Source organism: Canis aureus, chromosome 6 (assembly GCF_053574225.1).
Source record: "Canis aureus isolate CA01 chromosome 6, VMU_Caureus_v.1.0, whole genome shotgun sequence".
Lineage (NCBI taxonomy): Eukaryota > Metazoa > Chordata > Mammalia > Carnivora > Canidae > Canis > Canis aureus.
In genome coordinates, this window is record NC_135616.1 from 58,292,763 (window position 1) to 58,306,400 (window position 13,638).

At 40.8% G+C, this 13,638-nt stretch overlaps 1 protein-coding gene across 3 annotated transcripts in view; it reads left to right on the top strand.

Moving 5' to 3' along the window:
• The window catches only part of PAPPA2 (pappalysin 2), a 269,963-nt gene that overhangs the window by 223,301 nt on the left and 33,024 nt on the right, over nt 1–13,638 (top strand). For 2 of the 3 annotated variants that reach the window (XM_077901785.1, XM_077901784.1), the window contains one exon: nt 7,979–8,050. In XM_077901785.1, coding sequence (XP_077757911.1) covers nt 7,979–8,050 — 72 coding nt within the window. Of the gene's footprint in view, nt 1–7,978; nt 8,051–10,721; nt 12,134–13,638 lie in introns of those variants that run through there. The other variant, XM_077901786.1, reaches the window with a different exon arrangement.

The window sequence follows — 13,638 nt, forward strand, 5'->3', positions numbered from 1 at the left end:
GTTCCCAAGTCCTCAGAGATAAGATTATACACTAGCCATAGATGATTTCATGATGCCTGCTATTTTGTACCCAGCAGCTCCTGAGCAGTGGGAAATATAACCTTGTCCTCATAAATAAGAGGAAATGCTTTATAAACCAAAGCAGTTGTGTTAAATAAAACTCCTCATCGAGTCAAATCCTTATAACTTACATTGATTTATCTTGGGGGGGGGGGGTCTTTCCATATTGTACTCAATCTTAAATTTTGGTGTCCTTAAGAATCACTTGGACAATTTGTAGGAGGGATGGGCAGACCTGGGTTCTACCCTTCAGTTAGTCTGGCAGTGCCATGAAGCACACCAGGTAATTCCACTGTAATGCTTTGAGAGACACTGTTATTACAAAATAAAATACTGGCAACATAAGTATTTTATGTACAAGCACGCCTATTTGAAGTCTGGCTCATTTGTTTAGTAAATGGTGATCTCCTTTTTTTCGTGCAAATCCCTATCTCCCATACTTCAAATACCTTCATATCTGGCATGACTACAGAGCAAATGGATTAGGTTGCATCATTTCCTCTAGTCTGCTTCCAATGACTTCATTCTTTGTAATAAAAATGATATCCTACAGTTGGATAACACTTCATTGTTTTCAAAGTTGTATATATAAAATATATATTTTTATATATTTATAATTTCATTTTAATCTTACCACAAACCAATAAACTAGGAAAGCAGGATTTTATTATCCTTCTTTTTACCAATAAAGTTGATTTTGGATGATCTGTCCAAGCTTGCACAGCTAACAGGAAGTAGAGAAAGAAGTGCAATCAACTTGTCTGATTCCAAGTCCAATGTGATCCCTCCTGAATTACCCTGTTTGCTATAGTCATTTCTTCCTCCCAAGTGTGTGTTTGGATTATCTTGCTCATCAAATAGAAAAGAAGTCACTACTCTCAACCATGAGAACCCCCTCTTTTCTACACTTCTCTTCTTTATTCCTTCTTTCTTTCCCTAACAAAAATAATTTAGAGATTTCCCTGTGATACTACTTGTCCTTAAAGAGATTATTTTTATTTTATTTTTAATTTTCTTGAAAGAGATTATTTTTAAAGAACAATCAGCTATACTTTTGAGATGCCCACAAAGTTTATTTGCCTTCCTCTGGGGACTCTACTGGTTTGTATCCTGCAAATAACACCTGACTTCTAGAATAATATACTTTCCATTAAAGGAAGAATTTCTGAGGACTTAGGTAACCTGGGGTTTTAATGAAAAACATCTCTTAATAGCAGCTGGCATAAAGAAGAATAAGGTCCCTCTTGGTTCACATACTTGCCCCTCGGTAACCTCTGTCTATTCATAATCAAGGGGGAGGATGATATTATCTATCTCGCAGAACTATTGTAAAAATCAAAAATAACACTTTTGAAATGTCTTACGTGGTTGTTGGCATATAGTTCTAAAGTGAGTAAAAATGAAATTTCAGTTCACTTAGTACAAATCTTACCTTGGGAAGTTTCCTTCCTCTCTGAACAGATATCACCAGGGAATGTACCATTCTCTAAGTTCTATACTTTGCTTATTTGTGTGCACGCGTGTGTGTGTGTGCGCGCGCGTGTGTGTGTAGCCAGAAACATGTAGATCATATGTTTCTTTTTTCTGTCCCTTTTACAAATGGGGCTGGGAAGAGGATTGATGGCCATTCAGTGTTTCCTATTTGAACACTGACTAAAGAAGCAACTTCTGACAACTTCGATTGCAAGACTGAGAATAAGGATGAAAATGATTATTATTTTTAATGGCTCGGTGGCATGCTGATTGTGGGAAACAAGACATAAGGATTTGAAAGGCTCAGATGGACTTTCTGGGCCTTTTGTTTTTGTAATGGTGTCTTCCTCCTTTACCTACTATACACAGGGCTCTAGAACTTTCTCTGGTGATGACATCAGCAGGGCAATATCTGGCAGAAAGAGAGGATGTCCCCAGAAAAAAGCTTATTGGCAGTCAAAAAAGGCCTACCAGTCAAGGGAACTGAACAGTGGAATCTGGAAGTTTGGGATGCAGGAGATGCCAAATGCTCATCAGTACCATTGCTCACACCCAGAAACAATAGCTTTTGCTCCTCAGCCTTCCCACACCTCTCTGGCAGTGCCTAGTCACCGGATGGTCTGGCTAGCCTGAGCTGAGGCTGTGGGAGGAGCTCCGCTCAGATTTTTGCTGGGAACACTTTGTGCTTTTCTCATCCCTGGTTTTCCTCATATTTGATTTTTCTTTCTTTTTCTTCTTTTCTGTCATTCTACCCCTTAAACTGGAAGATTCTTGAGGGTAGGGTTAATGTCTTATTTTCATCCCCAAATCTCCTCAGCATATGGCTCAGTTCATCCCCTGCTCAGAACGGAGTTGCCCTGTGAAACCAGAGCCCATAGAAGAGAGTGGCTTTTGCCTCCACAGAGCTCTTTCTCAAGGCAAACCTTTTGATTTTTCCAAAAGCCCATGCAAGCTTGAATTTTTATGACTGTCCTTAACCACTGTGTTGAAAGGGTTTTTTATTATATCTTGAGATTTACCATTTAAAATAGGAAAATTAACATTTTGACTTATGTTGGAAAGAAGTGGTCCTTCAAGAATGTGATTTCATGGGGAGATGATTTTTTTCATACATAATGTGGCAATTGTTTGCATGTAAATGAGTTTTCTAAATTATACTTGAAAGTGTTCTGTTCTGAAGTACAAAAGCATCCATCATAGCATCCCATTTCCTCTGTTAGTTTGCTTCATAACTTCATTTTTCACAGACCGAACAATGCTTTTCTTTTCTTTTTTTAGTATATCACAATTAGGAATTAGTGAAGTCCAAACTAATGAGATTTTCCTGTGGCTACACATGTAAGATTTGTAAAGATTCTCAACACTGCAGGGAATCCCTCCCTCAGCTCCCCAGCTCTTCACCAGAATTGCTCAGTCAAAACAAATCTTGTAATTTCTGACTTTGTTTTCCCAAATTGGTCCCCAGAGTATTAATAATTCCTTAAACAAAAACAAAATGTTTTAAGAGGAAGAGAGAAAGCAGGAAGAGAAAAAGAAGACCGTGCCCTCCAGGAGCCATAGTGTCCGACTTGCTGGTCTCACCCTTCCATCTGTCTTCTCATCTCCTGATCCTAGCCCTCATCCCTCAGAGTGTCCTCTTGATGGGCACAGTTGCGTAACAGCTCCAATGACACTTGCCACATACACATCAGTGGGAGAACAAATCCTTCAGACATGAGTCATGAAAAAACCTTCTTTTTAATCAGTTTTAAGTATGGAAGTCTGCTTTTGGTTTGAATAAATCTCAAGGCATCAAGTCCAAGATAGTCTTGGAGGATGGGGGAAGAAGAACTGAAGAGCAAACTATAGGGTCCTGTGCTACTGTCCAAATAAATATGCAAAAACAATGCTGTATTTTACTTAGGGTTGCATACATATGTAGTAATAAGGGAATTGTCACAAACCAGGCAACAGCAGAACTTTGTGATCTGTTGTGATTAGCAGCCCATTCTGTCAAGTAACTATTCCTGATTAAAAAAACAATTGAGCAATTCTGTGTTAGACCTTAATGTTGGCTAACCATCAGTCTTGTGACCTTTAGTGAGACATTCAACCAAGCAATAGCCTTCAATTGCCTTGTGACCTTCCCTTCATCGCCTCCCTCCCTTTTGCCTCTCTCTCCCAATCCCTCTCCCCCTTCCACCTTCCCTTTGTTCTTCCTTTCTTCCCTTTTACATTTAAAAAAATTTTAAATGACCCAATCAAAATGAAATCTTTAAACTGGTTTTCTCATGAATGTTTTCCTTTTGGAAAGTTCAAAAACAAATCTTTATTCACAATCAATTCACCTGAGAAGTGGCTTGCTAATAGTATAATAGCAATAGCTGTAATCATATAAAAATGTATAGAAATAATAATTTAAAAATTCAGAATAGTTGTTACCAATAGGGAGGAAGGAAGAAGAGAGTAGTGGGAGGGGTACATATAGGGGACATTAATGGAATCTCTAGTGACTTAAATTCTGGAAGCAGATACATCAAATTGTTAAGATTTGATAAAGCTGGGCAGAGGATATAAGGTTGTTCTTTCAATGATTTCCTATAACTTTTCAAATGTAATATATATACTATCATAATTTGTCAAAAAATATTCCAGAAAATAAGAAAATTATAGTGAATTCTTACAAGATAAATTGAGGCAGATTAAAACTTTTAAGAGTGTATTTGAGCAAAAATCTATTTGAGGCAGGCAGCATCAAACCAGAAGTGGTTAGGAGTGCTCCACCAAGAGGAGGTCAGGAGGGACTCTAGTAGAGGAAAAAAAATGGAAAGAAAATAAGGACATTATTGACTAGCTCTAGCATAAAGCCTGCTTGATTCTTTGTGATTGATTGTCCATAGTTTTCAGTTTCATAACCTTGAACCATTTACAGGCTTAGATGTTGGGTTGCTTCCCTAGGCTACCATGGATCAGATTTACCTCAGTCTAATGGCCTCCCTGTTGAATTAATTTAAACTCTTCTCACCAGTAGCTAGCCCTTCTCATTGCTTTTCTTCCTGTTTCACTCCCCTCTTTAACCTCACCACCACAAATGTGTCCTGAAGTACATTTGAAATTCTCCTCCAGTTTTGACCAATAAGTAGTAGTTCAATTAATGACATACACGTATCTTTTCTTATGGGGTGAATGACATTCACAGGCCAGGAGATGGTGGAGAATCCTGGAACTCCAACATCATACTTAGTGTTTGACAAATGCTTATAAAACATCGTCTCTAAGTCACTGAGATAAGATATGAGTGGGAGACAGTCCCTATTCTCAAGGATTTCACAGTCTAGGAAGGCAAATGACCCAGGTGCCAGAAGCTGTTGCAATTTTATAGAGATTAAGGAAGGATGCCAGTTTGAATTCAATCATGTCTGAATTACAGAACATTAAAGAACCATTGAGATGAGTATTCTCAATTCTACTATCATGAATGTATTCTACAGATATAGCTGCATATGTGTGAAATGATTTATACATAGCATTGTTTATTAGAGCAAAAGACTGTAACCTAAATATCCATTAGTATGGGTCTGATTAAGTAAATGAGGGTTCATTCATACACACAATGAGATACTATGCAATCAATAGAATACAACATTCCAGATACCATAAAATGAACAGGACCACAAGAAACACTGTGAAGTGAAATAAAGACAAACAAACAACAGAACAAAGTACAAAGTAAAATTTTGGTGTCTTGTGTGATGAAATAATTTCGTACGTAGATGTATGCATATGCATAGAATATCTCTGCAATGATACAAAATACAGAAAATTAAATTGAGGAACTTGGGTGGTTGGGGGTCAAGAGTAGGAGGGAAATTGTGCACCCTTTATACCTTTTATAGTTTGTGAATCTATATTACAGGGTAATAAGTTATATAAAAGACAAAGATGGAAAACATCAGTTGGAGATAACAGGACAGAAGGGCAAAGAAACCAAGTCAAAAGTAAAGACAGACTCTTTTTCTTGGCAATATATCCTTAGAATTTCTAATGGATTAACAAACCCACGCTCCTGCATTTATAAAAGAGGTGAATGAGGTACAAGATTTAGAGAGCATAAAAGAAGCTGGGACAGTTCAGAATGTTCTGGACCGTTCTGGTCATGGACATCATGTGAGGATGCCAAGGCTAAGTGTCTCCTTATGCGGAAGAATTGACATTCTTCCAAATCCCTTCCCCCCCAGACTGTGACCTCTTTGAGGGCAGCAGCTAGATTTGTGGATCTTCAGATCCCTCTTGCTGACTGGGGAATCTGGCTCACAGTGAGTGAAGCCTGTACACATTTGAAAGTCTGACGGACAAGGATGGGGGGTGAGGATCCTTAGGGAAGGTGGTGCTGTAAGAAGGAATAAGATTGCTATGTATTTACATCTCAAGGGTACAGCTTCCTGTTTTATGCTAGTACCATTATCTGGTGACAGCAAGGAAGCCTAAAACGTTGATATTTTAAATAATAGAAGTGAGAGCAATGAGAACAACGCTAGCTAAGTAGAGTCCCAGTGATACTGGTTTTATTTATTTATTTATTTATTTATTTATTTATTTATTTATAGATTTTATTTATTCATGAGAGACACACAGAGAGGCAGAGACACAGGCAGAGGAAGGAGCAGGCTCCATGCAGGGAGCCCGACATGGGACTGGATTCCAGGACCCCAGGACCATGCCCCAGGCCAAAGGCAGGCACTAAACCGCTGAGCCACCCAAGGATCCCAGATACTGGTTTTAAAACAAAAATCTTTCTAGGTAGCAGAGCCATTGTTTATATGCAAATAGTCTGCTTCAATGGCTGTTAGTGTGGAATACCTCAGTTTTTCCTTATGCTGAACACCCCTATTGTGTTTATCTTAGAAATTTGTATAATCCTAAAAAGATTTGACAATCTTTTTTTTTTTTTCCAGTGCAATGAAAACTTAAAAGCAAGTCACTTGCTATGTTATTACAATGTGGAATTTTGAATATCAGAATTTGTTAGGATATATGGTATTATATTCCCTTTAGGGAAGCTGTGAAAGAGGAGTTTTAGTTTATACTATTACAACTTCAGGAAAATCTTGCAGATTCCCATTCTAATAACTACCTATGAGGTATATATCCATATACCGACATATTAATATATGCAAATATCTATTAGATGGCTATTAATATATGCAAATATATGTATATATCCACACACCTACATATTAATATATGCAAATATATCCAGTCTGATGACTGCGCAGTCTTAACATTCTAGAATGTATAATTTCCAATTAATGGAAGTGCTATCTTGTGTAAAGCTCTTATCTCATAATGTATTATTTTTCTTCTGATTGCACTGTATTCCTCTCACACTGAATTAAAATGTGACAGTGAACGTCTACAAATGGCTGGGTTGATAACAGGCTACGGAGGGAATCTCCTTTTCTCTATGAAGCTTCCTATGGGACTCTCTTTTCCTGAAGTATAACTTTTGAAATTTTAAAATACAAAAATTAAAAGGAAAAAGCTCAGTGAAAATGGGTTGTAATTATTGTTCAACAAAGAGTAGATGACTATTTTTTTTTTAAGATTTTATTTACTTGAGAAAGAAAGAGCATGAGTAGGGGGGAGGGATAGTAGACTCCCTGCTGAGCAGGGAGCCCTATGAGGGACTCATCCAGGACTCCAGGATCATGACCTGAACTGAAGGCAAAACCCTTAACTGACTGAGCCACCCAGGCACCTGATGACTGTTTAAATGCACATCTGAAATGGCTGTTGGGACAGAGACCATCACCATATTTAATATGAGCATGTTTTGGCTCTCACCAGCTTGATGCAGGTACCATTTTGAGCCCCATTGGTGTCATGTTAACCTTATTTGACCAATGCATAGACCTTTTATTTCTCAGGAGAAAGGGATAAATATACTAACAAGAGATACAGATTATGCAATTATCCTCCAGTCCTTGCTTAGCACTCACATCTTATCATCTAGGATTCTTGAGATCCATTTTTTTCTTCTTGTGAAGCTATATTTCTTACTCCTTAAAAATCCACAGTGCTTCCTGGTCAACCTGGATGACTTACAACTTTTTGTAATGTTATTGAAAATTTCAAAACAAATGGAAACAATATTATGCCTAGAACCAAATTAACTCATTACAACATTGAGGACAGTTTCCAAAATTACACCTACACCCCTGTGGAAATTTAGATACCTTGAGGAGGGCAGAGGAGGATGAAGAGCATGAGAGTTCCACTTTGATGCCAGCTGGCAGGATTAACAGTTCTTCAGGAAAGACCAGCGGGCCTTGGCCCTCTTTATGGGGCACAGCCAGGGTCTCACTCCTCAGGCAGTGGGGTTGGGCTGGTAGGATGAGCTCAGGATTTGCCCCTTCTCTTACTGACCAGGGCTCTTTGTTTTCTGTTGTTTCATCTTCCCCTTCAGAGCATCGTGTGCACTGGGCGACGTCAATGGCACCCAGACCCTTTCCTGGTCCACTGCATTCAGTCGTGTGAGGTAAGCTGCCTCCCCTCCCCAGACCAGACCAGAGTACTCTGGTCTGCTTAACTCACAGGGACTTGAGTCTTCCTAACTCAAGATCTTGCCCCTATGCCCTTTGTTTAATCTCTTAAATTTAGTTTTCCAATCCCCAGATTACAGATACTAGGATTTCTTTTTCTTTTCTTCTCCTCCACCCCCCTCCCCTTCCTTCTTTTTTTTTAGCAAAATCTCCAGGGTCTCATTTTAAATGAGCTAATAAAAAATAAGTTAAAAGCAAATCAGAATTTTTTATGGTTTTGGGATTTTTGTCACTGGACATGAGCTTAGTTAGATCGGGGCTTTGTGGACCAATGGCCTACAGACAGGCCTATTTGGCCAGCACTGTGTCTGAAAACAATTTTGGTTTGGTTGCCAATATTTAAAAATTGGGCTTTCACATAAAATTCGTCTATGTACATATAACATTACATGCACATGTACACCCATAACTCCAAATAAAAATCAATATAAAACACTTTGTGCAGATTTGCCTCTTGAAAAACAAGACTATCTGGCAACCATGGCAACAATGAGCTGGATCTGAGTAACAGCTACAAGCCCAGAAGGGCAGCTGCTCTCTGGGTCAACAAGATGCTCTCCTCTCCCTGTGGCTTCTTACCCTAATGAGCATCCCTCATTGATATCAAATGCCTAGGTCATGCAGACATCGATGTTTTCAACCTCTGAAATAGACCTATAATCCACTGTTGATGAACTCAAACCAGACCTTGACTTCCTCAGGGAATCTTATGTACTTCTTCACACAGGGGATTCCCTTCTCCTAGGGGATTTAGCACGCTGTGAATTCCTTAGCTAGATTAACAGGAGTTACTGTGAAGAATAGTCAAGAATGAGGCAGAGGTTTACTGAGGGAGAGTGACCCAGGAATCCTGCCATGGAGGAAGGGGACGCGTCTCACACTCCCCCTCGCCCCCGCACATACATGCATGCACGCACACAATTTAAGCCCTCTCACCCTGGGGATAGCCACTCAGTCACAATAGGTTTTGCCATCCAAATCTCTTGCTGCAAGTCATTAAGCCACTTAGCAGTGACACTTGGGTAATTCTGGCTGTTCCTTGTGTGCTAGTGAGAGTTGTTGCTCTGCCACTGATTTCCAACACCCTCCCCCCAACACACACCCAACGCACATGCCTGTCAGTCCCTCAGTTCTTCTGTATCCCTGTTTCTCTTTATCTGATTCTGGGAAACTGGGATCTACATGAGGCCAAAGAGGGGGAAAGGGTGGGGTTTGAGACAAAGAGAAAACTGGGTGTGGGAAATGACACCAATAAAATAGCGTTCCGAGAGTCCATCAGGAAAAATGCTAGCATGGAGTATGCTTTGTTACAGCGTGGGCCAACAAAACAGCTCATCTTCTGCCATCATTAGAAAAACAGATGGCAGCGGGGTGGGGAGGAGGGGCAGTGACTCATCCACTGGGCAGGGGGTAAAAAGAGGGAAGAGGAGGCCAGGGAAGGAGGGAGATAAACAGACAGAAGACTCAGAACTGGGAATGGATCAAAGGGATCCTGAGAGTTCCCTTCTGCTGCTTCTATGCGTGATGGTAAGAGGGAGGGTTGGGTGACAGGGCTTGGAGCTGGCTTCCGTGTTTCCCAGAAGTTTACAACACAGAGCTTTCACCACGTGTCCTCCCCTCCTCAGCGCACCCCCAGCACATCCTCTGGATCCCTTAACCAGAGCTTCCTAGGTTTGTTGATGTGATAAGGAACAAAGCTCCACTGCCTCCTCTGACTCCCCTGCCCAACTGCTGCCATGCACAGCTGAGCCTGGACCACCTGATGGCTGTTGGTACTCCCACTCCAGTGGTTCCCAAAAGTGTGGCCCCTGGACCAGCACAATAGGCATCTCCTGGGAACTTGTTAGAAATACACATTCTCAGGCCCCATCCTAGACCTATTAAATCAGAGACTCTAGGTGCAAGGCCCAGCAATCTGTGTTTTTAACAAGGCCTTCAGGTGTTTCTGAAGACCACTGAAATTTGAAATTTGAGAGTCACTGCTCTGGCCACCCTGGGAGCAGACAAGAAGGTTCCCACCATGTGGAACCCCAACTTGAAGCTTTCTTTGCCCAGGAGTAATTCTAGCCAATATTAGTTCCATTCCAATTATTCTGCAGTATTTCCTGAGACTCTGGGGAGGACAAGGTTTGAAAGGCCAGGATGTTGCTTCTGATCTCTCAGCAGAGGCTAGGAGGAGGTAAACAACAATCACAACAACAACAACAGAACATGTAAGGGGTGGAAGCAAGAAGCAAGGAAAAAGGAGCAGCCATACCCACCAGAAAGGAAAGGAATCAGACAGGGGAGGGGAGGGAGAAGCAACTCTGAAGACATAAGTAGTAAGAAATGCTGAGAGGGGTGAGCCTGAGAAAGAAAGGAAAGAGAGGCTGGAACTGGCTACTTGGCAGACACCTAATTCTTTACTGGAAAAAGTCGGCTAAATATATTAGGGGCAACTGAAGAGCGTCAAAGGCATAAGGAGGAAAAACAGACCTAGAGGCAAGATAAACCAAAGAGGGCTCCATGGATGAGAGGAAGTTTTAAAAGTGCTGCACAGAAATCTGAGCTCAACTTAGACATTTGTTCCCCAGTATCTAAAAGGAGTTTTCTTTTTTTGCTTTCCAGTACTGAATATAACTCTAAGATGTCCCCGTGAGACATCCAGCCTTGTAAAAGTGAAGTACCTCATTCTTCATGTCTCTCAGTGAGCTCAAGACAGTGAATCCATCACCTCACTATCCTCCATCCATGTCCCGCTTCCTGTCACTTTCACTCCTTTGTGTCATACCCCCTTTGCCACAGAGCTTTCACCTTCAATTCTCCATCATTCTCTGCCTCTTGCATTCTTTAAGAGACAGCTCTAAGGTTTTCTCTACAGCATCTTGTGTAGATAATGCCATCTTCTCATCTTCAGCTATGTTCCCATCGTTTGCAAGAATATATGCATGCCACATATCTGCAATCCAAACTTGTTCATACATTAAATTCTATCTTTCTAGTTGTTTCTCAAAACTTAAACTGACACTCATGTTTTTCTTGACCTGACCCTCCTCATATTCTCTACTTCTTTTGTAAGTTGCAGATGGGCAGGGAATGATAGCTTGGTTGGTGGAAAGGTTTTAGAGTCCTGCAGATGTAAATTCAAATCCTAGTCCAACTGCTGGTGTGAACCTTCTAGTATCTTAATCTGTACTGGGAAGTGGGGACAACACAGCTATTTTAAGGAGTGTATCAAGGATTAAATATGATAATGTACAAGACGTGTTTAAGCACCATGCCACGTCTGGCCCATAGTTGACGGGAATAAAGTAGTGGTGTTCATGGTGTACCATAGCCACTTTGTAAATGCTGAGTGAGGAAAGCAGAAGGCAGGAGGCAGAGCTGCTGTTATAGTGTCAAGGTGAGCAGGTGCAAACTCTAAGGATTGGAAAAGGAAGAGAACAAGAGAAGAAAGGTGAAACAGGCCATTCCCATGGAAGTCCCCTGAGATCCATAATTCACAGATCTCTTGGACACAGCTGCCATGTCCAGTCAGTCATGAGGCCAGTCAGACACCAGACCATTACATGAGTAGCTCTCCCCATTCCTACTCTCAAGTCCCTTCCTGAGGCCTCAACACTTCCCACCTGGACTGCTGCATTGGTTTCCTAATTATACTTCCTACTCCCAGACCTGTGCTCATTAAAATTATAGACGAGTATACAATTAGTCTAGGATAACAATGCAGAGGACAAACACCTATTCTGCCAAATGCTTGCCCAATAAAGTATACTCTTTTCCCAGCATGGCAAGAGAAAGAGAGGCAAGGGAGCGTCTTTGTTTTGTGGGGCGATAATTGAAGTGAGTGTTCACTCCATCTATGAACACCATGATATTGTCAGATCACATGTGTTACGCTCTCTGGCTTTTTTCCCTCTGTGCCTTCCTTTTCTCCTTTCCTTCTCTTTTCATTAAGTCATATTTATTAATTCTGCCAAAGTCCACAGCCCTAGTTTTCACCTAAATTAAGAACACCTTGGGGATCCCTGGGTGGCGCAGCAGTTTAGCGCCTGCCTTTGGCCCAGGGCGCGATCCTGGAGACCCGGGATCGAATCCCACGTCGGGCTCCCGGTGCATGGAGCCTGCTTCTCCCTCTGCCTGTGTCTCTGCCTCTCTCTCTCTCTGTGTGACTATCATAAATAAATAAAAATTAAAAAAAAAAAAAAGAACACCTTGTTCTCCGGGGAATGCAGCTGGGAATAAAGACCACACTTATGGCCTCCTTTCGGATAGAAAAGATTAATTTCCTTCCCGCCGGATGATTAAAATGGAGTGCCCATTGACCTAGGGTTTGGCTCTACTTTTTCTGTGAACATATATTTCTTCAAGTTTATTGTGTCCTTCTCAGCAACATCCGTTTTGGATTATAGTTTCTGAAATTCTCTCTTCTCCCCTTTGCTGTTCTGTGTAGAGTTGTGCCCTTCCTTTTTCAAAAGTGGGAGCTGTGAAGGAGGACAGAGGCAGAATGATGTTAGAATAATTAGGATCAAATGCTGACTCCTCACTTGTTCACCATGTGGGGATAGGGCCTTACTGAAACAGTTATATATATATATTAATAATCAAAAAATAGTCAACTTACACCCAGTTTATATCTTCATGAGTGCTTATAGTATAGGTAGCCATGGTTAATTGATGTTCTTCCGGTTTCCAGTAAAACCTAGAAAACCTTTTAAGATTTTGTGGGAATTTCAAGTAAGTTTCTATGGGGATTAGCTGCCATTTCTCCTATAAATTCGTATACATACCCATACAAATACCTATCACCTCACCTACTGTCCTTCCAACAGGCTGCAAGCTTCCAAGTGTCAGATGTGTATTTCATTTGTTTCTGTATCCCTCTGAAAAACATAGCCTAATTCTTCAGTGACACCTGTTTCTATTCCCCTAAAGGCAGGGACAGAGAATTGAAGGTAAAACTTTGAGAGTCTTAAATTGAAAAAAGATTGGGTCAGTCTTCTGAGAAGCAGTACAGTGGAAATAAATGCAGTGAAGGAATAGGAGAAGTAAAGAGTAAAAACTCCGTCATGCACAGAATCAGAAGGTCTAGCAACAGATACAGTGAGGGCCATGTGGAAAAGCAGAGGAAAAGCTGTCTGGGGCATAGCCACGGGCTTGAACCCCACTTCCAACCTTTATCACATGATTCCTTGGGCAAGTCAGTTAACTTCTCTGAAGTTAAGTTCGGTCAGCTTTTAATTGGGTGGATATGATTTATCTTTTAAACATGTTGGTGTTCGTTCAGATAACCAGTTTCAGAAAACTATGGACACACCCATGGGGATATGGTTTGGAGCCTTCGGAGAAGTCACACTCCAGTAAAGTGTGGGTCAGGCTAATTTTTCAGGAATAGCTGCAAACCTCCCTTATATCTGGAGATTTTTTATCTTAATCAAAAGATTAAGATTTTGATTAGATTGTGATCTTCATTATACCCATGGGTCCTTCCCTGAAAGGGCCACTGTTCAGATGTGTGGCCTTCTTGGTTAGCCTTGATTTCTTA